A 22,354-nucleotide genomic window follows, 5' to 3' on the forward strand; every position below is an offset into this window, starting at 1 on the left:
AATGATTACTTTCTGCCTGTCTTCCAGACTAGGTAATGATTAACCAGGGCGTCCCAGCAGCAGCCACGCAGTCACCTGTCGGTCATTGTCTCTTGGCTGAGAGTCAGGACAGGGAATTTGATGCATTTGTGCCCAAAGCAAGTAATCCTGAGCAGAACACCTCCGTATTTTTCCACAGGGGAATCCCAAGGATGAAGATTGATATTCACAATCATATTTTACCAAAGAAGTGGCCGGACTTGAAGCAGGTAGGCACCGAGAGACACAATCTCATGGAGGATCTGGAGCATCCGGAGTAAATCCACACAAGTGGTTCGGTGGTCTGCAGACTCTTCTTCAGTCCAACGCAATTAAAAGCCGTTCCAGTGAAGTACACAGGATTTTCCCGTTGGAGTGTTAACGGGGAGCTTAACAGCTCGCTCTATGAATCTGTGTTTGCTGTGGATGGTTAAACTTTAATCCATAAGTGGATTGGGCCTTGCCCCGTCCTATCTGTTATCTAGCTCGTATGCGTTCGTTACTATGGAGGTCTGGCCTTGGCTAATGATTGCACATGTTCGATGCCGCTCTTTATTCTGTTTTTACCCAGGAAATGTAACATAATAAGTCAGGCCTGTCTTATTCATGTTACCGTGTGAGGAGTCATGAAGTAGCTTCTCTTCTACTTGAGATCTTTCAGCAAGCGGGGCAAGCTCACAATTTTTGCGGCGTTGCCAAATCAAAATTCTATGCTTTACACTAAAATAATACTGTATATCACCACTTCTGCATGCTTATAAGCAGGAGTGGCACATTCGGATTTACTTTGTGAGTCTTGATTTATTGTGTTTTGGTTCTTGAAACATGTAAAAAAAAATAGTATTAGTCAAATTAATATTTGAAAATGGTCTTAAATGAAATGTTTTGAAATGGAGGGAAGTAGTAATAGAAGAGCAGTAGATGATTTTGGTGTCATTCGGATCCATTTATACTGTAATAATTGCTGTAGGATTGGGGAGAAGTAGTACTGCATACAAACCACATCATTTGAAAGTCTCTTGAATTGTTTGTGTTTTCAAACAGACACAGAAGCAATGCATCATTTTCACGATACCTATTTGTTTGAGCTGATTACGAGGACTTCCACACAAAACATCAGAGTAAACTTTGTTACACGCTCCACTGTTACTGGTACGGATGCATTTCCTTTAAAGCACCTTTCAGAGAAATAACCACCTGGAGACAGAGTGACACTTTTACAAAACAAGAATATAAAAAACATCCCACAATTTGGGCTAAGCACACTGTGCAGCAGATGAGTGGGGATATAAGATTTGGCCGCAGTGACTTAAATGAATTAAACCCACGAAAGATGTTCCTAAACACTCAATTGTAAAGCACATTCCCTCTTGTGTGTGTGTGTGTTTCAGAGGTATGGATATGATGGGTTCGTCCAACTTCACCATCACTGCAAGGTGAGCTGCTGTTCATGTTCCTTGATGCGGACAGACGGGATAACACGAGCCTTCATGCACTGCACACAATGCCCGGGACACGTGGGGTTAAAGTCCCCCACATGCGACTCAGCGTGGTGCCACTGCATCAGCGGAAAAGACTCCCTGGGAATATCTCTGCAGCGCCGCAGAACAGCACGGTAGCCAGTGCAACATTGGCTGTGCTTTTTGGCACTGATGAGCCGCACATGAAGACGAATGGTTTATTGTGACACATTGTGCGTTCAACTGTGAACCGTATCTGTTAAGAGTCCTGATGCCGATGTCCAAACATGATTGGTGAGGATTCCAGGTCACTTGGTAACACAGATAGAGATGCGCCTGAACATTTTTAATCGCAGCCATTAACATGGGAAACATGGGTCCATGTGGTGTTTGTATCTGCATGTGAAAACACCATTAGGAAGACGTTTGGGTCGGACTTCAGCTGTCTGCTGCCATCATGTGGTGTTATGAAATCCCCACATATTCACCTTCAAAACGTTCTTAAGCACAGGCACATCGACACGGGGGATGTGACTTCTACTCATGTGGTGTTTCAGGGCGAAGCAGACATGATGATGGATGGGAAGCTGTTCCGGGTGATTAAAGAGAACTGCTGGGATGCAGACGCACGCATACGGGACATGGATCAACATGGTACATGCACAGACATGACAGACACCAATAAGTACCACCCGGTTTCACGTCATTGACGCCTTTCTGTTTCTCCCCCCTTCAGGTGTCACAGTTCAGGCCCTTTCCACGGTCCCTGTGATGTTCAGTTACTGGGTAAGCGCTCATTTAGTAACATGGATAGAATTGAGCATCGTACAACTAGTTACGTGGCATCATGGTTCCTTTTCATATGTTTACCTATTCTCATCTTCTTATCTTATACTTGGATTTAAGGCCAAACCTCATGACACACTGGATCTCTGCGTCCTCTTGAACGACGATTTGGCCAATACGGTGCGCGGCCACCCCAAGAGGTTTGTGGGCCTGGGCACTCTGCCCATGCAAGCCCCTGACCTGGCAGTGGTGGAGATGAGGCGCTGCGTGAAACAGCTCGGCTTCCCTGGGGTGCAGATTGGATCGCGGATCAACAACTGGGACCTCAATGCCGCCGAACTGTTTCCTTTCTATGCTGTGAGATGTGGAATATTGCACACATGCGCATGTGATGACATGTTTCCGGTGGTTGCAAAATATTTCTCTGGTTTGACTGATCTCATATTTTGTATTCAGGGTGTGACGCGTTCTTTCACGTAGAACTGCTGATGGCTCATTGTGTCTTGCTTGCAGGCCGCTGAGGAGCTGGGCTGCTCCCTCTTTGTCCACCCGTGGGACATGCAGACAGATGGGAGGATGGCTAAGTATTGGCTTCCCTGGCTGGTGGGTGAGGGAGATGTAATACTTGGGAACAGGAGATATTGAATACCCCTCTCCCTCAAATCAATAGAAAATAAAATCTTGTTACTTTTCTCGTTAAAGTAACTTCTGCGTACAGACTAATGGCAAAAAGGCTGCTCTCACTCTGAGAAAGGCAGAATTTCCTAAAAAAGATGAAGCCAAGTTTTGATGAAGCCAAGTCCAAATTATTTTATTTTTTGTTGTGTAAAATAATGAGAAATATTAATTAATTTTCTTGAAATTAAATACATTATATTTTTCACTTCCACCAATTTAAATCTTTTGACCAACTTGACAAAATCGTTTTACTTTTTAATCCTTCAAATGCTATTTTGATTACATGATGCCACAGCGGTATCTGCAGTGTCATGTTCAATTTTTAAAAATCCCTCTTTGTGCTTTAGAGGCAATCCAGTGAATGGCACCACAGAGTATTATATTATTGATATTACACTTTTATTGCATTAAACACTGCCGTACGCAATAAGCTTAGTTTACACTCGCCAAAGTCAATCTAACTAATGTGCCAGAAAATAGTATTTTTACACCTTCCGCTACACCCGTAATGGCACGACTATGAGAATAATATGTTTTACCATATAGGCCAAGTATGAGAAAATGGCCCCGTTTAAAACTACAATTTTGAAGCCAGAGTTGTAAATTCAAAACCTGAAAAAATGGCCTCTGCTTCCCAATGAGTGGTTTAAATATGTTCCAAAGGCGACATGTTTGTCCTTCAGTGTCTGAGCTAAAACATTCAGAATATACAGATTATAAGAGGTTGAACTCCTAGGAACCCATCTTTCAAAAGGCAGAATGCCCCTAATAATCCATTAGGGTTAAAGAAATCAAACAAACAAATTCAGATCAGGCCAATGGGATCAATAATTGTTGAGCATTTAAATCCACTTATACTGTCTTTTAGCAACAGGACACCTCATTAATGTCCTCTAGAAAGAAGGGGTTATGTTGTGTTGTCTCTCCATCTCAAAGGCATGCCGACAGAGACCACTGTGGCTATCTGCTCAATGATATTCGGAGGCGTCTTTGAGAGATTTCCCAAACTCAAAGTCTGCTTTGCACATGGAGGTAGGATCAGACGTTGCTCACACAATTTTAGTTCTAGAGTCACAGCAGGATTATTAAAGTGTAAACCTGATTTTACCTCATTTTCATGCTCAATTACAGATCATTTTGTTTGACTTTTATTGTTCACTTTCATCTGGTAACAGGTGGCTCTTTTCCATTCACCGTTGGCAGAATTGAACACGGCCACAAAGTCCGCCCTGACCTGTGTGCAGTGGACAACAAGATCAGTCCCAGGAAATACCTCGGTTCCTTCTACACCGACTCCCTAGTTCACGATCCCATCTCCCTCAAGCTGCTCATTGATGTGATCGGAAAAGTGAGCTTGTAATTCACCATTTATTCTGCACACACACACATTGAGATGGGTGTTACCAGTTTCAGAGAGGATGAGGGTGGATTCTGAAGATGTCTTCCACACAGTAACACTTCCGTGGCTTTCCAAGTTCACATGCGTGTATTCCACTCAGGATAAGGTGATGCTGGGAACAGACTATCCATTCCCACTGGGAGAGCTGCAGCCTGGATCACTGATCGAGTCGATGGATGAATTTGATGACAAGCTGAAGGTAACAATAACTTAACAGTGCTGCTGTTATGAATTGACTGAATAACACATTCTATTGATCATCAGCTGTAATGCAAAGAGCACAGCACTATTAGTCTGTAGAGGTTCATTGTTTAAAGCGTTTCTGAATAGCTTTGATTCGCAATTTCAAAATGTATTTATGTAAATGATCACATTTCTAATCATGAATTTGGTGTGAATTCTGTTTTGCAGGATAAATTGCTTGCTGGAAATGCTGTGGAATTTTTGGGCCTGAAACGAGAGCAGTTTGAGTGAGGTGGAAATGGAAATATGGGAGAGACCATGACGCACCCCGTGATTCAGTGTCAATGCTTATAGAAATATTCATATTTTTAGAAGAGTTCACCCCCCCCAAAAAAAAACATAATTGTCGTCTTATCTGTAGTATGTATCAATAGATAGAGTTGTTTAATTTTGGAGATACTGTATCAGCTGTACAGAAATCTTTAGCATTCGGTGTGTGGCACTGATGAGTCCGAAAACAAAAAAGGTCTTTCAATTAATTTTCCTAAAAGAGTTTTATGATCTTTATCCACTCTTATTTCCAACAAGTCAAACATGTGTTTGTTTGTTTGATTTAAGAAGAATGGCCAAAGGCACTTTGCCAAAAGGTAAAGAACGCCCAGTTCAGTGTTTTCAGAGACACGTTTGCTGCCAATCATAATATTACCAAGAACACATGCAGGGCTGCTTCAGAGGCCTTTCACATATAATCGCCACACGTTCGCTCCTGTTAGAGTGAATTATCACATCTTGAAAATGAATATACTTGAAATGCTCAAAGGAACTCTACAAAGATGAGATTACTAGGAACTCTGGCTATTGTTAACATTAAGAATGTCATCGGCCATCGGTTGAAAGCGACACCACAAAATCACACATTCAGTTACTGACTTAAGTAGAAATAAGCTTGTGGCTAAACCCTGCGACATTTGACTTTACTTTTTCACACAACTCTCTATGTCCCACACGGGATAAACGGTTAGTTGTGTTGTCTTTACTGGTTTATTATGGAGGTTTGGGCCATAAGCAAATCGAATTGAGCAAACGCAAAGCTGTGTAAAATGTGAATAAACTATTCAACATTGATGAAACAGCTTCTGAATATGTAACGATGTGAGGATGCCGTCCAGTGGGATGGATGCAAAGGGCGGCTACCGATCAGATTCCGATGGAACACAACCGACCAATCACCAGCGAGCACCGGGCTCACCGCCGAAGAAGTCGTGCTTTCCTGTGCGACCTCGACGTCACATCCGTTTTCTCGATGCTGAATGTTGGAGTGCGATGGCGGCGTGCCGGGGATCCTCGTCGAAATGGTTTTTCACCCGGGAGCAGCTCGAAACCACGCCGTCCCGCCGATGTGGAGTAGAACCGGACCGCGAGCTCTCCTACCGACAGCAAGCTGCCAATCTGATCCAAGACATGGGTCAGAGACTCAACGTGTATCCTTTGTAAACAAACGTCTGCCTCGACCAGGCTGGACCAAGACATGGCGCTAAGACAACCCTTCGCAGTGGGCCCGATACCGAGTTTTCAGCGACGTGCTTAGTTTATTGAGCAATAGCTTCAAATCTTCGACTTGTTAATTTTGCGTTTGTGTTTGCCTAAAATACTGTGGAGTTCTCCACCTGGAATGTTGGTATCGTATGGTTTATGTTTAACGTTAGCTGTAAGCTAATGTAGCATGCTAACTTGCTAGCTGTGGGTCGACGTTCAAAGGACCAGCAGGCATGCAGCTGTTGCTATCCCCATGTCGGCTGGATGTCTTAACCTCTAAGCCCTGGCGAATTCAGTGATCGAAAAACGAGATGTTACCTTGAAATACCCAAGCGGAAGTTTATAGTTGTACGACAAGTTGTTAGTTTTGTATTGTATAAGTTGACAACTGGCGCTGTCGCAAAGCTAGCTTAAATCACGTTAGCGTTAGCTAGCCTGCTGAACAAAATGTCCTTTTCTCAGCTGTTGGAGCTTTTCTTGAATGTTACCTAGGCCTTTTAACTTTTTAAACATTTGTTTAGTGCTAATTCACTTGACGATATGTGATGTATTGGCAAATTGAATTGTTTGTTGTGTTCTTAACAGTGCAAGTTGCTCTCAAACGTTTCCCTTGACCTAAACTCCAGTTCTCAATTAACAATAAATACAGCTATTGTTTACATGCATAGGTTTTATATGCACCACTCTTTCACCAAATTCCATAGGAATGTAAGTATTGCGTTACATAACACCACTATTGACGTGCAACCGAGAATCAAATTTTGCCATTTTTCATAATTGCCTATGAAAAATGTCTCCATGCAATTTTGCAGATAATATCTCCAACCACCCTGTTCCTGGCCGCGAAAGTGGAAGAGCAACCTCGGAAACTCGAACATGTCATCAAAGTTGCACACGCTTGCCTAAATCCCCAAGAACCACCTCTAGACACGAAGAGTAATGTAAGTTCAGGGAAATCTACATATCGTATGGTCAAGAGTATTTTTCTTTTTTTCGTCTTTCCAGTTCTCTCAGTGGTCATGGCTCCCCCCCTCCCCGTATTAAACTGGCGGTGCCAAATTCCTTTTCCCTTTACCAAGGGCTTTATTTGAAATGCCATCGCCTGCTGTGGCTTTGTGCCACACAGTTACACCCCAGAAGGCTTTCAAACAATAGTGCATAGTAAAATGAGCCTCTCTTTGGAGTTTTTGGCCATTTTGAAATCGGTTGTCAGGGCCAGAGATAATAGACTCATTACAATTGTGTTGTAATGACTGTCTATCAAACTTCAGGCATACCTCCAGCAAGCTCAAGAGCTGGTGATACTTGAATCCATAGTGCTGCAGACCCTGGGTAAGTAGTGGTGACTGGAGTGGATGACTTGAGAGAGATCTCATTTGATCGTTATCTGTGGCTTATCTTTATCACTAAGGGAGTATTGCTACTGATTCCTGTTGACTTTATTCGTCACAGCCTGTTAAGTAAAATGTTTTATCAGCAGCTGTATGGGTATCTTGTCTCGTGCATATTTTCAAGAAATCGTGTAACGGTGACATGTCATTCTGTCATTACAGACCTTGGTCATTGAACATGGTATCGATTCAACTGTGGAATTTTTAATTGGATTTATTCTCACAAATTTAGTTTAATTTCACTGCTGGTCAACATTTTATGTTGTGCTCAATTATTAAGTTCAATCCTTTCATCCAGAGGGATCTGTAGCGTGCGTATATGAATGGACAAAAATGGTTCCACTATTCCCATTTGCCAAATTGATACCTGCTAGAATTTACGGCCCTAAAATGCATCTTTTGGTGTATTTTCATTTAATCATAAAATGACATGTCACCTCCCAACTGTCTCTGTGTTGAACTCACCTGTCATGTATTTTGTTCCAGGCTTTGAAATTACTATTGATCACCCACACACTGATGTGGTGAAATGTTCCCAGCTAGTGCGAGGTAGAGGCTTCCTTCTTTGCTCTTTGTGCCCTCTGCTCTGATTTGTCCCACCTCAAACATGGGTGGGGAGGGGGGTGAAAACCTTGCTGACTCAATGGTTACATAACCGCACAAACACCTTGCTCTTTTGATGACTTTCATGAGTTCATTCTATGGCACATACGCAACATTTGCTTATGCTTATTTGGCCAATACTGAATTTTATACATTTAGGCCGGAGATTTGCCATTTTTCATCCGAAAAACGGCATCCGTTAAATTTGGTTGTTGGTTGACGCGGCTAAATCAAAACATTTTGCCATAATTTATTTTAAAAAATCGCACGCTTGCTGCAAGTTATCAAGAGTCTGTGCGTAGCGTGATTTATTTTAAGTTTGTCTTGGCTTTGGCTAAATCAGTCCAACACTTCTATCCTAATGATGATGATGTGCTTTGGGCTTGCCAACAATATTAATCCTCCCCCCCCTTTCCCTGTTTCTCTTTCTTCTCCTGTCTCTTCTCTTACAGCAAGCAAGGATCTGGCACAGACTTCCTATTTCATGGCTACCAACAGGTTGTTATCCTGCCCCTCCTTTGTTGCACTTTGACTGCACACCATAGCTTCCTGTAATGCAGGTTACCCTTTCAGTGTCCAACGGGCCCTAGTTGCGCTGGTGGTTGTTGGGATGCTTGCCTCCTCCCCTTGGCTCCCCTCCCTCGTTCAAAGGGAGCGGGACAGGGTGGCTTTAAGCGTTACCGGCCCCAGTCGCAGTGCGGTGTATTGTACAAGGGGCCGCGTGTTGGCACAGATGGGTTGAATGCAAGGTGTGAAGTGTAGTGGTGCGCTTGAAACCCACATGTTTGTTCGGTTGCGAAAAAGTGCATAATTCTAAAAGAAAGACACTTTGGTAGCCTGAATAGCAGCTAAAGATTTCACAGATGTAAACATTTCTCGTAGAGGTCCTTCTGGTAAGTAACACAAATACATTTTTAAATGTTCTTTTTCATATCCATTTGTTCAAATGCATTATCTCCAGTATTTCTCACCTTTTGCAATATGTTCTGTCTTGACATGCACATTTTCTAGCTTTTCTACAACATTGTTTTGTATCTGTAGCCTGTCATGTGAAACGTGACATGAAAGATTGTAACCCATTAAGGACCTGCAGAATTTGTAATGAGTAATACTGATGAAAATGTATGGGGGGGAAATATGATTTATTCTAAAGTGAGGACAAAACTTTCTTCTAGTCAGAGAATCGGGTCCTTAAAGGGTTTGGTTTTGGGTGCCAGTGGTGGAACTCATTACTTCTATTGAGTTGACCATTTGTGGATGCTGAATGTGAGCAATGTCTTAAGTATTGTTTACAACTGGCTTTTACCAAGGATGCAGGCTTACGCTTTTATTGAGAATCTTTACTATATGATTAAAAACAAACACTTCTGATCTATGATTCTGAGAAACCTACTCAATCTTCAATCCAAACTTTTTTTTTTATTGATGTTACTTGATTACTTTCACCCATGAATCCTTGTACGCCATATTGGCTATTTAAATTTAGGGATTGAGACCATGTCAGTCAAGCTCTGACACGTCATTGCGCACTGGGCCCACCGGGTTTATTCCCAGTGACCCATACAGAGCAGGTTGTAGGAGCAGCCCCTCGTCCGTTAGCCGTCCAATGATGCAACTTCCCTGTGTGGCCCCAGTGTTCAATGCTTCACAATGGGATCACACATAGCTACCACAGATGGCCCCTCCCCATTTCCCCACCTTGTGTTTTGACATTTAAACCAGCCAGGTTTCATGAAAAATTAGTTTTCATGTGACACAATTTAATGCTCACGTTTTCTGTTTTTTGACATGAATCTTAAAGTTCATGAACCTTTTGTCACCTGGTTTTCAAATGACAAACTGACTTAATCACAAAGTTTGTGTATATACCATTGACTTATTTTTGTGCAACCAGTTTCTAAATTCCTACAGTCGATTAAAACGGTCCGCTCCCTCTTTTTTTCTTTTCTTTTTTCTACATGTGTGGGACCAATCGGGACGACGCCTGGGCTGAATCAACTCACTCTCATTCCTACACCCTCGCATATGTGAAATATTCACTCTGTCCCACAAACACACTCATCACATGCCTACACCCCCCCCACACCGACTATGCAGCCTACACCTCACCACCTTCTGCCTCCAGTACAAGCCCACCGTAATCTCCTGCGTGTGCATCCATCTGGCGTGCAAGTGGTCCAACTGGGAGATCCCAGTTTCCACTGATGGAAAACACTGGTGGGAGTATGTGGACAACTCGGTCACCCTCGAGCTGCTGGATGGTGAGATTAAATCAATGCGTTTTACTTAAATGACCCGGCTGCTATTCCCCACAGCTGTCACATATGGCTGTTACTGGATTTACAATAACTCAGGGAGGCTACATTGGATAGTCATGGCCGTGGTGTCAGCGCGGCAGCTGCAGACTTTGAGGTTAATGATAACTCTCGTCTTGTACTTGCAGAGTTGACCCACGAGTTTCTGCAGATTCTGGAGAAGACGCCAAGCCGCTTAAAAAGGATACGCAACTGGAGGGTAAGAGGCACTGCTGCTCTCTTTAATGCATGGCAAGACATGTCTGGCATCCCCATTATCTCTGAACTATAAGCTCGGCACGTATCAGACTATATAGCCGTGCCTAAACATTTCTTACATTTGTTTTTTTTTTCAAGTATGCTAACTATATGAATTATTGTTAGTGTTAAGTGGCACTGCAACGTACACAGAACAGAAATCTACCCACTTCATTAATCCATTGTTTGGCCTTCAAACCTCCTTCAGACAGCACGCTGCCAACTAAATCAAACTCTTAACCGCGCTCTCTTCTATCGCCTAGGCAACACAAGCTGCCAAAAAGCCAAAGGGCGACAGCTCTCAGTTGGCGGACAACGCGTTCCCTGGGCCTTCCATGCTCCAAGATCATGGCGATGCGCCGCTCTCTGCGACCACGGGTTTCTCTAAAGCAAGCGTTGCTTTCAGCGTGGCCATGCCCGGCCAGTCCAGAGACGCAGCCCTGTCCCTGGACGCTTTGGCCGGGACGTACAACCCAGCCAGCCACAGCGAGTGGCCCCTGGTCAACCAGAGCCAAGCAGCTTACCCTTCCAGCTGTATTAAACAGGAGCCCCTCAGCATCCCTCTCCAGGACCCCGCGCTGTCCTTGCAGACCTCCGCTTCCTCTTTGCTTCTGCATCCGCCGACATTCAAGACTGAGAAAACGCTGGACTTCATCCCTGTCAAACAGGAACCAAAGGGAGCCGGTGGGAGCGGAGCGGGCAAGCAGGCGGCCTACGCTCCACCTGCTCAGCCGCCCCCACCGCAACCGTCTCTAGCTCAGAAGCTGTCTCTGGACAAATACCGAGAGAAACATGCTGCGGAGCTGGCAGTCTCTGGGCATAAGCGCAGTCAGGACCAGCATTTGGGAATAATGGACTTTGATACGAGGGGCGATACGTTATCTGCCTCTTCTACCTATGCATCATCCGCTTCTGTGAGCCACGTAGACCATAGAAAGCATTCACAGCCCCACCAGGGGGGTGCTGGAAGCAACTCTGCCTCGCCACTGAAAATCAAAGTCCCCTCGACCTCAGGGCAAGACCGACGCCATCACGGCGACAAACGGGACAAAGGCTCGCTCAAGCTCCGCCTGGCCGTCCCTGTGTCTGGCGCCGGCTCCCAGCTGGATCGAGGTGGACAACCGATCAAAGATGAGCTTAAGATGAAGATAAAAGTCTCATCGTCCGAGCGCCATAGCTCGTCGGATGAGGGCGCGGCCAACATTATCAAGAGTAAACATTCCAGCCCTCTGGTGAGTAAGGAGAAGCACCACCGCGGAGCAGATCAGAGCCTCCATCGCCACCACAAGCACAGTCACCCACATTCACACACGCACAGCGGGAACGGTGGGGCGGCCCCGCTGCGGGGGGCCCCGGGATTGGTCGGCATGGACGCGATCCTCCCACCCGGATCCGCCTCTTTGTCGTCGGCACGCAAGAGGGCGTACCTCGAGGCCGGCCACAACCACCACCCTCCCTCCTCATTCTCCAAAGTGAGCAAAATCTCCAAGGGTGGCACTGGTGCTGCAGGTACTACATCTTTTTCTCACCCCTTTTCTCCTCCCGGCTCCTCTCCTGTACTGCAGTGTGTCTCGTCTGGCTTGCAGCTCTGTGGCTAAACCCGCCCTGCCCCCCCCTCTCCCTGCCTCCCTTCATCCTTCTCCTCCCTCCCTCCATCTTCCTCCCCCCCTTCTTATTCTTGTTTCTCCTCCTCCCCTCCTGTCATACCCAGGTGGGCTGCGGACCTCTCAGCAGTACCCTCCTCCTAGCGAATCGCCACATGAAGTGGGAGAGCAGAGACACTGAGTCCACCGCTCTGCAGCCATGACCCGCCCATGGAAATGGCAGCAAACTACCCACACAGCTCAGACTATGCTCACCTACCTGTTAAGTGCCCTAAGGAAATGATGAACCCTTTACCGAAAGGCAGAAAAACAACTTATCTTATAAAAAAAAAAAAAAAAAAAAACGAAAGATAAGTATTGTTGGACCTCAATTTCTAAGAGACAAGAAAGATGTAAAAAAAAAAGAATTATGCTTCCTGACTGTCAGATATCTGGGCTGAGACGCTCAGCACTGTCTTTCTGTTAGTGTTGAATCGCTGCTTGGTTCTCCTTCCTCCTCAGTCTCGGAACGTGCAAAAGTGTGTTTTCACCACTGGGGGAAAGTCTTCCCCGCATTTGAGATCTCCACATGGGAAAAAAGTATTGCAAGTACTATGAGAGGCCTGGAATGTGCACCTATTTGCGTTTTTTTTGGTCTATTTTGATTTTTGTTTTAAACAAGTAGTTTAATTGAATCACATTTCTGCAGTTGTATGAAGGAAGCCAGTGGCCAGCTGGAGCGGAGTTCAACAATGTTTGCTGGCATTCCATTTAATACGCTTGATGGATACATTTTATTTTTTATTTTTTTAGGTGTATGGTTTCATCTCCAATTTCTTTCTTGTGATTTCTTTTTATACTTCAGTACTGTGCGTATGATTTGCATGTTTCAATCATCAAAGGGATTTAAAAGAATGCGTACTTGCTGTTTACAGAGAGTGGAGATAAATGTACATACGTTTTTGTATGTTTAAAGAAAAGAAAAAAAGCTATACCATGACTACTCAGGTTTGGAGCTGCTTGTAAGTATAACAAGATGAATATAATACCTATAAAATACGTTTATTTTGTTGCTTAACGGATTGGGCATCATCGGGTGAATGATTGCAGCATTCCAGTAGTGTGTGTGTGCTTCTACCAACCCTCCTACAGGGGGGGCTGTACTGTGCTTTTTCATCACGGGGAACACTAGTCGATGCCCTCAATAACACAGGCACATTTAACACCTACTTATCACATCAGAGCCATGCAATTTGTACCAAAAAATATTTTTTGGGACCTCTGAGTAAACCTTAAGCTGAATGCCAAAGGTTTTGCCACATAAAGAAGAAAAACAACTGACAATGTGCTATTAAAGTTTACATAACCCCTTTTTTACTTTGAAGTGCATCAGACATCGTTTTAGGACCTAAAGCTGTAGCCCTTAGATGTCAGCAGGGGGTTCATGTAAGTATTGCAGTCATCCTTTAACATAGTACCGTATAGTGCAGAGGAAACACTCTTGCTGGCTCAGTTCCACCCCAGGATCAGTTGACCTGCTGAATATAGTATCTGCAGTGTGATGTCCCTTAGTTTTCTTTGTTTTTCCTGATTTGCATTTCCAGCCATGTACCATTTCAGACACGTCTCAACAACTTCATACATTAAACTCTATATTGTTCCCAAATGTTGACCTGACCGCCCTCTCTGTTTTTGAGCGGGTTATTGAAAACACTTGATCCTGAGTCAGTTTGGACCCTTTGGGATTAACACTTGGACATAGGGAGGAAGAGCAGATGTGTGTAACCCACCCTTTACGTCTTTTTTTTTTCATTTTACTATTCCAAATAAACTTCAAAGTTGCCACTACCTGGACAGGGTATAAACGCTGGTTGTTGCGATCCTTTTGTTTATCCATGTTTGTAGTTAATAATGAAGGAAACGTGATGTTTTGATACATAGGTGTACTATTCTTATAGTAAGTAGTAGTCTCATTATTACCACTTTCATGTCTCTTGGTTACAATTTTACACTGGTTAACTCATCAGTGGAAAGCGAACAGGAAGTAGTTTACATTTTAAGTACATGTTGCACTATGGGTTTTTCAAAATGTACATAAACTACAGAGCAGAGAAGTAGTTTCAACTAAGATACTTAAGATTGGCACATTTATAAGCTTTCTATGAAGAAAATATTCAGTGCATTACAAAAATATGCTGTAATTTAGTTTACATTTTATAGGTTTTACTAAGGTTAAATGTATAAAAGTGCTCATGTAGTTTCTACAATGTCTTTTTGTTGCATTTTGTATTCCCATACACACTACCAGTGCCTTACTGGGGATTCCTGGCAGGTAATCGTAGTCCTAATTTAACTTGCATTGTGTGTAAGTGTAAGCTAACCACACAGTCCCTCTGGGTGAGCACAGCAGTTCTTTGCGTGTGCTCCGGTCTCTCGTTTGGGGATGAATGAATGCTTCAGCAGCTGGTCTGCAGATGGCCGCAGTCTTTGGTCACTGGTGAGAGAGAAAAAATAATCATATTCCCCAAAACATCTTAAAAGTAGTCATATTTAGCTGTTCAAATTAATTAACTATAAACTTGAGCAATTAAAAGGATTTGCCAGTTTGCCCGGACCAGGATAACAGGTTTCACCTGGTCAAGCAGATTTTCACAAAATTCTTTGCGTGATCCGAAAATCCACTCGGCAAGGTGGGCATCAACCCTCTCCGAGCGCCGATGTAGAACAAGGCGGCCATCTTGTCCATGTGCGCCAGCGGTGGTTTCCCTGTGGCCATCTCAAACACTGTGCAACCCACACTCCATATGTCCGACTTCCTGCCATATCCTGTTTCATTGATGACCTGGGGAGTGGATGAGACCAGTCAAGTGAGAATAAAGTCACACGAAAAGATGTGCGATAGCGTCACTGTTTGACGGGGCCACACAAACTGTGTTTTGTCTAGAGAGCACGCACGTGACAAATAGCATTATAAACCGTGCAATACTTTTGTTCAAGCAATCCCCTCAGCTCTGCTTGTTGTCAAGGTTTCAATTGTTTGAGAACTAAACTTCACAATTTTTTACTATTTCTAGTTCTTCCATGTTGGTGCAACAGAAACTTTGCTATGTGTTGCAAACGGGACGCTTAAAAAATTTAAACTTTCTGGTTGTGGATCCCAAACGGGGTGCAGCACGGCGCCTCTCTGTCATCTTTGGGCAGTTCACGGTGCGTTCTAGACCTAGGTGGCCTCTCAGACGCGGCTTTTCTTTAGGGAGCCTTAAAACAAGATTGGTGAGAAGAAAATGCTGTGTAGTGTGAACAATGGATGAAAGGGACATTTTCCATTTAGCTGAGGAAGAAAAATACTTTCGTATTTAAAAACAGATCTTCCCAGATTAAGAGACCCTCTCTATGCATCTACCTCCGGTGCCATCCAGTAAGGTGTGCCGTGCACGGACTTGACCAGGTCTGCGCTGTGGCTGGCGGTGTGGTTCAGGCAGCTGAGACGGCGCGCGCAGCCAAAGTCTATGAGCTTGATGACGCCAGTGGGCATCAGCATGACGTTGTTGCCCTTTAAGTCTCGATGAATCACTCTGTTCAGGTGAAGGTAGGCCACCCCTTCAAGGATCTGATGGGTGTATAGAGCCAGGACACGCTCTGGCAGAGGACCAAACCTGAGGGCAGTACAGGAACCAGTGTGATCAGGACAGACCAGTTATTGTTAAACCCTCTTACATGCCTCAACAGACTTCCGGGTAAGTTGTCAACCTTTGAAGGATGCTGGCGATGGATCCCCCTGGGATGTATTCCATGAAGATGGAAACCACATGCTGATACAGCGAGGTACCCAGAAAGCCCACAATGTTGGCATGTCTGAGGTTTTTTAGCAGCTCGACTTCCCTCTGCAGACGGCCGTACTCGGCTGTATTCGCAGTGTCGGGGTCGGATGAATGGAGGCTCACTTGTTTCACAGCAACCAGGTGGCCTTGACTGGTCAGGCCACAGTAGACCTGGTAAGAATACAGCCGAGATCGCCAGAGTTAGGTGAGCATCAATGCCTGCTGCGGTACCTGCGGTCCTTTGAGCCTTACTTTGTCATCCCGAATGTTACACTTACAATCCCATACGCTCCTCTGCCAAGTACTTCACCCTTTGTCCATGTGGTGGTGTCATCTACAACCAACCCACCGTCAAGCAGCGCAGCCCTGTCAATTGAATCATCCTGCAACAGATTACAGAGAAATTAATAATTATGTTCATTTTTGTATTGTAAACATTCATTGATTCCTTGTGTGGAGTAACACAAGAACACGATTGTATAAATAGAAAGAGTGTATATGTGCCCTTGCAAATCAGTAATAAATGACTTTTGACCAGTACACTTTACCTCAAGAAATGTCTTTTTTCCTGATAAATTATACTTTTCCCCGTTGAACTCAAGGTTTTCAGGTCCTGTGGATACACCCCTCTCCTCCAACGTGATCAGCTCCTCGGCCAGACATTGCAGCAGGTCATCGGTAAGCGGCCCGTCCCCCACCTCATCCAGGAACTTCTGGTAGACCGATGACATGATGGTGTTACTGCCCCACGATGACATCCAAGTTCTGATTTTTGGCTGTTGAGGGCTTTGAGATGATACGGGCTCAGGAGCCGGACGGTTTGGGTCTCTTATTTCTTGCATATTCATGTGTGGGCGACTATGGTCCTGGTCATGAAATGAAGCTGCTGGCGTTGTTAGTCTTTTGCCATTCGATTTGATAGTTTTCTCTATCGTAGACAACCCAGTTTCTGGATAACTACTCTGACAAATTCCAACATCTTTGGAAGGAACTAACTCGGCCTTTGTGTGTCCATCCTTCTTTACTTTGTGTGTGTCCTTCTTTGGAGCAGCTGCAATGTGAGCTTTCATCCCGGAGGGTGCCAGTTTTGGTTTGCTTTTAGCTGAAATCACAAGGCTCTCCTTTGGACTTTTCCTCTGCGCTTGTTTCAACGGTCTATGTTTGACTCCATAGCACTGTTGTGTCTTCCTAGTCGGAGCAGACTGCACTTGTCTGCCCTTCACTTTCTCGCGGGAGCTGTAAACTCGTACGTTATCATAAACAGGACCAAAAAACACCTTGTGAATGGCCAAAGCTTCATCCCCGTTCTGTATCTCCTGCAACATGTCTTTGCTGGTGGTGAAGGCCGCACTAGATTTAGACCTCGGGGGGTCCGGTAGACCGTCTCTCTTCAACTGCCCAATGCTCTTCAGCTCCTTCTCTGGTGCATGCTGTTGAGCTCTGTTTATCTTGTCAGGACTGGCTCTTTTGCCCTGATCAGAAACCTTCTTTCCTGGTGAGTCGGTGCCAATGTGACAACGAACACTTTTAACAGAATTGAGCCTGGACTTGAGTTTTGTGACAGTCTCTCCGCTAATTATCAGCTCGGGGGCATTCCTTGTTTTGTCTTTACCTTGTGTGGAGCCCTTCACATTACTTTTGGACTTGTTGCGATTGAGAATGCTTCGATTTTTGTGTGCAAGCACGCTTAAGGACAGCTGGGTAGTTTGAATGACGGCTCTTAGTTCACTTTTTACGATGGTTCTCCTGTCTTTGTTCAGGAGATGCTTTACGGTCCTCAACCTCCTCTCCTCTCCCCTGGGATCTGTATGTGACCGTGGAAGGTTTCCAGCTGGAGTAAACAATTTAATTGCCCCATCGGTAGAGACAGAGGGTAGCTTTACATCCTCCCGACGAGGGATTGGATCATCTGCCCGTGCTTCTTCACAAAAGGAATCCCTTATTGTTTTTCTTGATGGTTGTATATGCTGCAGGTAGATTCTGTAAGTACCTTCACAGGATGCAATAGATTCACCTTGGTCATTATTCATATGGAAAATCCCATGATTACTCTTGGTGTCAGGCTTTGGGGGGCAGCCCAAATTATTATTTTCCCCCTTACACTTAGATGTGATAGATGATTCTTCATTCACAGTATCATCTTGTTGGGCATACTGATATTTAATAAAAGAGTCATTGGTGGCTTTGCCTTCACAGTGAGAGTTTGTACAACCGATAGGCTCTCCATCCAGGTCATGGGCTAACCCTTGGATGGGTGGAATGCTACTGATCTTTGACAGAACTTTAAAATGTTGCTGTGTCTCCCCAACTTCTGTGCGGCTCACGCTGTTCAAATGTGGGGCCAATCTGTTTCCAATTAACTTCATATTCCTTGTCCCTGAAGCTCCCTCACACACATCCCTCTCATATTCCTCATCCTCCAGGTCGCATGAACTCGACTGGCTGCTGGATCCACTTTCCTCACTACCACCCTTAGTAATAAGGAGGCCAGTGGGTGGGCTGCCCCAGAACAGCCTTTCCCTCCTCAGCCAGGTCCTGGAGCAAAGGGCGATCCGGCTGATGGGCTTCAGGGGAACGCGGTGCTTTAGCACCGGCAGAGCAGCAATGTCCCTGGGCTGGCTGGTTAGTGGGGCCAACAGCTTGGGCATTCTGGGATGCTGCGCCAGCAAAGGTCCCTGTGAGAATCGGCACAGAATACAGACATTGATCGTTTTTCGATGGTCAGGAGTTGCGAGGTAGACAAGTTGTTTTATGGATGGGAAGGAACATTTTTGTCATTATGACAAGACAAAAGGTCATGGTGATATAAGTGGAATTTACCTTTTGTTCATTTACAGTGTCTTGGAAGACCAGTCCTGCATACAGGAAGAGATTTTATATTTTAAAACGAGATGGACATCTGTATCAGCAAATAAAAAACATTATTTATTTGAATATATTGAAACATTTTTTGAAAAGGACGCTAACACTGATTACTCCCGTAATACTTGAAATCATGGTAACCCATCTGCTTCTGGCTGGCTCCTTGAAGCTAGTGTTGCATGCCAAATGAAACCAACTAAGTCATTTTCCGTCAAATTCGAAGCTTAAGACAAAGTGACACAAATGGGTCAATTACGCCTCAGTGAATCTTTGTTCCTATAATAAAAGTATAGGGATCAATTTTCCCCAGACAGGTGTGATCACTATCAAATAAGTACATACAACACAGTTCTCGTTTGTATTTCTAAAAATGTAAGACCTCTGATCTACTAACAATACTGCTCTGCAATTTAAATGAGTATTATAATTCCGTACGGGTCTGACTGTGTGCTCCGGCCTGCATCACAGCGTTTGAGCACAGAGGTTCCATGATGCTGGGGGCTGAACGACTGAGCTGTCTGGGCTCGGCTGCGGACAGCAGGGCGGTGGAGGATGGAGATGCAGCAACAACACTCCTTGTCCTCTGCCTGTGAGGGACAACTCCAAATCAGACCTGTTTTGTGCAGGTTCGAGACTTATTCCATTCCATTCAAAGTTTCCATTCATTATACTCTTTTACGTGTGGTTGATAAGCACATTGACACATTAAACTATTGAATGGTGTTTCTTTAGCAATGAAAAAGCCTATATAATGAGGCCAGCCACAGCATTTACCTGTTTTGGGGGGGAGCCGGCATACAGGCGGTCCTGGTACTCCGCAAACCAGGTAAGCCAGCAGGATCCAGATGGCTGCAGCGTCTGCTGCTGTCTCTCAGGCTCGGTAGGGACAAACCTCCTCTCCTGAGCCGCAGACGAGAGAACACAGAGGTATGTGCTTAACGTTTCCTTCAACAAGATGAGGGGGGGAGTCTTTTTGCTCAGATGAGAAAAATGCAGATTTGTTTTATTTCCTTGTGCTGAACTGATCAAAAGGCCAAAAGCACAATATCGCCTCCCATCTTTCTCTACGTTACTGGAAGCTGATGCTATGAAATAAGAGACCTCCCCAAAGACCATTATTCTCCTTGGAGAGCTTGGACCTTATTCGGTGGTGAGAGCGCCACACAGCAGACAATGAGCTGATTCAAAGCCCCCTCTCTCTCTCCCTCGCACTGCCTCTCTCTCCCTTGTTGCCTGTGCTTCTAACCTGTTTGGGCAGAACAGCTTGTCCTCTGGACACAGTGGCAGGTGCCTGCATACAGGACGGCAGAGTAACCAGATAGGACACCACTCTACCGGTTGGTGAAAAGCAAGAGGCAGTTGTTGACTGTTCCCGGGGAGAGTTTGCTGTGTATTCAAGTGACTGTGTGCCGGGGGGGGGGGGGCGTCAACTGTTTGTGGGTACACGCAAGGACAGATGTCGATGTCTGCACTGTCCACACTATTGGTGAAATCAGCTTAGGGATCATCCCTTTCTTTCGTCAAGTACAGCCCAAGGGAATGTGTGTGTGTGTGTGTGTGTGTGTGTGTGTGTGTGTGTGTGTGTGTGTGTGTGTGTGTGTGTGTGTGTGTGTGTGTGTGTGTGTGTGTGTGTGTGTGTGTGTGTGTGAGTGAGTGAGTGAGAGAACCTGCCCACCTGCTTCCCCTCGCTGCCTCCTGGTTTGCCTGCCTGATGTCTGTCAGTGTTTCCATGGTGTTCTGGAAACAGGGGATTCCCCTATCTGACACACACAAACACACACACACACACATAGTAATACACACAGAGTAACACCAACCTCAATCCATCGCATTCTCTTTGTGTTCACACTGACAAAACTATAATTAATCCAAAGTTAATACATTTCTGGCCTTAAAGAAGCCAAATAATGTTGTCTTCATCCAACCCATTTAATCCTTATTTTATTTAAAGTAAACCAGCATCGCCGGCACACGACTAAACACTCGCATCCCAGATAAAAAAATGCTTATTATCATATAGAACATACTTAACGTCAATAATCGTATACAACATATTGGTACACTTAAAAGAGAAAACAACATCACCTGTTTCTGAGCCTGTTGGTCCACTCGGCCTCCATAGCAAGACTTACTCAAATTTACTCAGAGAGCTCATCTCTCTGTTTATTTCACGCTGACGATTGTACCGGTATTCTGATGGTATTCTGATGGTATTCTGAAGGTATTCTGAAGGTATTCTGAAGGTATTCTGAAGGTATTCTGATGGTATTCTGAAGGTATTCTGATGGTATTCTGGCCACGTCCGTCTGATCTGCTCAGTCCTCTCCGCGTCTCAACCCCGATGGTCTGGCTGAGGCACAAGACGGACAGGCAGGTTTCCCAGCTGAGAGGGCGTATTGTGTGAGAGACCCCTCCCACCCAGTCACTCCCACCCAGTCACTCCCTTCACTTCAGAAGGTGACGTGATTGTGTACTTCTTTTTGGCTTGAACAAGCCAATAGTTTGATATGTTTTAAATAGACAGTAGGTATTCAAGAAACCCACGTCACATTTTTTTGTTCTCTATTTAATCCTTTTTCTCCATTTTTGGACTGAAAATAAAATGTTCTGTCCTCCTCTAACAAGCCCACAGAGAAAAAAAGGACATTTTTTGGCTCAGTAATAGATCGATAAGTTTCATCGCAGCCCCCTGAAACTCTGAGGGTCCGAGAGGAGTCCTTACTGTGGCGGACGGTCAGACGGAGAGAACAAAAGTGAGCAATTTATTATATTTCCCAGTATAAAAAATGTCTGGTAAAAGAAATAGAGCAAGGCAGCACACTTCTGGAGGAGAAAACAAAACAAACCACAACAAAACAGGCAATCGTTTCCTTAATAACGTGATGGAACCTTTTTTCGAATGTTCCAAGATCAAAGCGTAGTTCTGAATCCAACTCAAACGTGGCATTTGGGGTGTTTTTTTGTCTTATGCTAATTAAATTATCCCTTGGTATAAAGTGTGTTTTTGTTCAGTAGTTCCGTCACTGTGCAGAGACGTCACAGCGCAGTGAGCAGTGGGCCTGTGAGACACTTAAAGGTCTCCCACCTGCTCCTCTCTTCCAGCTAACCAGCTGTCCTGCTCGTCCGCTGCATCTACAGGGACGTCCATTATGTGGCAGTACGGCAGCTAAGTGTCAGCTACCGGAGACACACACACACACACACACACACACAGATCTATACACACATTTATCTACAGCCAATTACTACTCCCGAATGTTTGTCTTCTGGTTGAACCACCGAAGCACTTACCCCCCCGTGTGGCTGTAGGGTAGAAACCCGGTCTGGTGTGCTAGTGTCCACATCCGCTCACAGACCCGGTTCTGGTCACACAAGGTGTGTTGAAAAGTCTACTAGCTTTTATCTTTCTGTGTTTGTTTGGTTCTCCATCCTCTCCTCACTTTGATTGTGTGTCGCCGGCCTCCATGCAAACTGACTCGCAC

General features: G+C 44.7%; 3 protein-coding genes across 6 annotated transcripts; 2 read left to right on the forward strand and 1 right to left on the reverse strand.

Moving 5' to 3' along the window:
• The first annotated feature begins 67 nt into the window (after positions 1 to 67).
• Positions 68 to 5,649, forward strand: acmsd (aminocarboxymuconate semialdehyde decarboxylase). Its single transcript, XM_040201111.2, has 10 exons — positions 68 to 248; positions 1,410 to 1,454; positions 2,036 to 2,132; positions 2,215 to 2,264; positions 2,385 to 2,621; positions 2,778 to 2,871; positions 3,879 to 3,974; positions 4,118 to 4,290; positions 4,442 to 4,540; positions 4,753 to 5,649. Exons 1-10 carry the CDS (start codon positions 192 to 194, stop codon positions 4,813 to 4,815), a joined length of 1,011 nt encoding a protein of 336 aa, XP_040057045.2. The 5' UTR covers positions 68 to 191; the 3' UTR covers positions 4,816 to 5,649.
• On the forward strand, positions 4,960 to 14,054 carry ccnt2a (cyclin T2a). Of its 2 annotated transcripts, XM_040201103.2 has the most exons (10): positions 4,960 to 6,005; positions 6,687 to 6,768; positions 6,873 to 7,001; positions 7,332 to 7,392; positions 7,938 to 8,000; positions 8,507 to 8,552; positions 10,152 to 10,315; positions 10,498 to 10,568; positions 10,870 to 12,115; positions 12,318 to 14,054. In XM_040201103.2, exons 1-10 carry the CDS (start codon positions 5,683 to 5,685, stop codon positions 12,389 to 12,391), a joined length of 2,259 nt encoding a protein of 752 aa, XP_040057037.2. In that variant the 5' UTR covers positions 4,960 to 5,682; the 3' UTR covers positions 12,392 to 14,054. The 2 variants fall into 2 exon arrangements, with proteins under 2 accessions (XP_040057037.2, XP_077947528.1); XM_078091402.1 differs by having other exon boundaries at positions 5,528 to 6,005; positions 10,870 to 14,054.
• map3k19 (mitogen-activated protein kinase kinase kinase 19) lies at positions 12,315 to 21,575 on the reverse strand. Of its 3 annotated transcripts, XM_078091401.1 has the most exons (12): positions 20,958 to 21,575; positions 20,548 to 20,632; positions 19,647 to 19,772; positions 19,308 to 19,459; positions 18,831 to 18,865; positions 17,288 to 18,685; positions 16,559 to 16,723; positions 16,289 to 16,393; positions 15,940 to 16,181; positions 15,593 to 15,845; positions 14,823 to 15,031; positions 12,315 to 14,683 (listed from the first exon to the last, which is right to left on the reverse strand). In XM_078091401.1, exons 2-12 carry the CDS (start codon positions 20,601 to 20,603, stop codon positions 14,566 to 14,568), a joined length of 2,859 nt encoding a protein of 952 aa, XP_077947527.1. In that variant the 5' UTR covers positions 20,604 to 20,632; positions 20,958 to 21,575; the 3' UTR covers positions 12,315 to 14,565. The 3 variants fall into 3 exon arrangements, with proteins under 3 accessions (XP_077947527.1, XP_040057036.2, XP_077947526.1); XM_040201102.2 differs by having other exon boundaries at positions 16,559 to 18,685; positions 20,958 to 21,574; XM_078091400.1 differs by lacking the exon at positions 12,315 to 14,683 and having other exon boundaries at positions 14,893 to 15,845; positions 16,559 to 18,685.
• Positions 21,576 to 22,354: the final 779 nt, after the last annotated feature.

This window comes from Gasterosteus aculeatus, chromosome 16, assembly GCF_964276395.1.
Source record: "Gasterosteus aculeatus chromosome 16, fGasAcu3.hap1.1, whole genome shotgun sequence".
NCBI lineage: Eukaryota > Metazoa > Chordata > Actinopteri > Perciformes > Gasterosteidae > Gasterosteus > Gasterosteus aculeatus.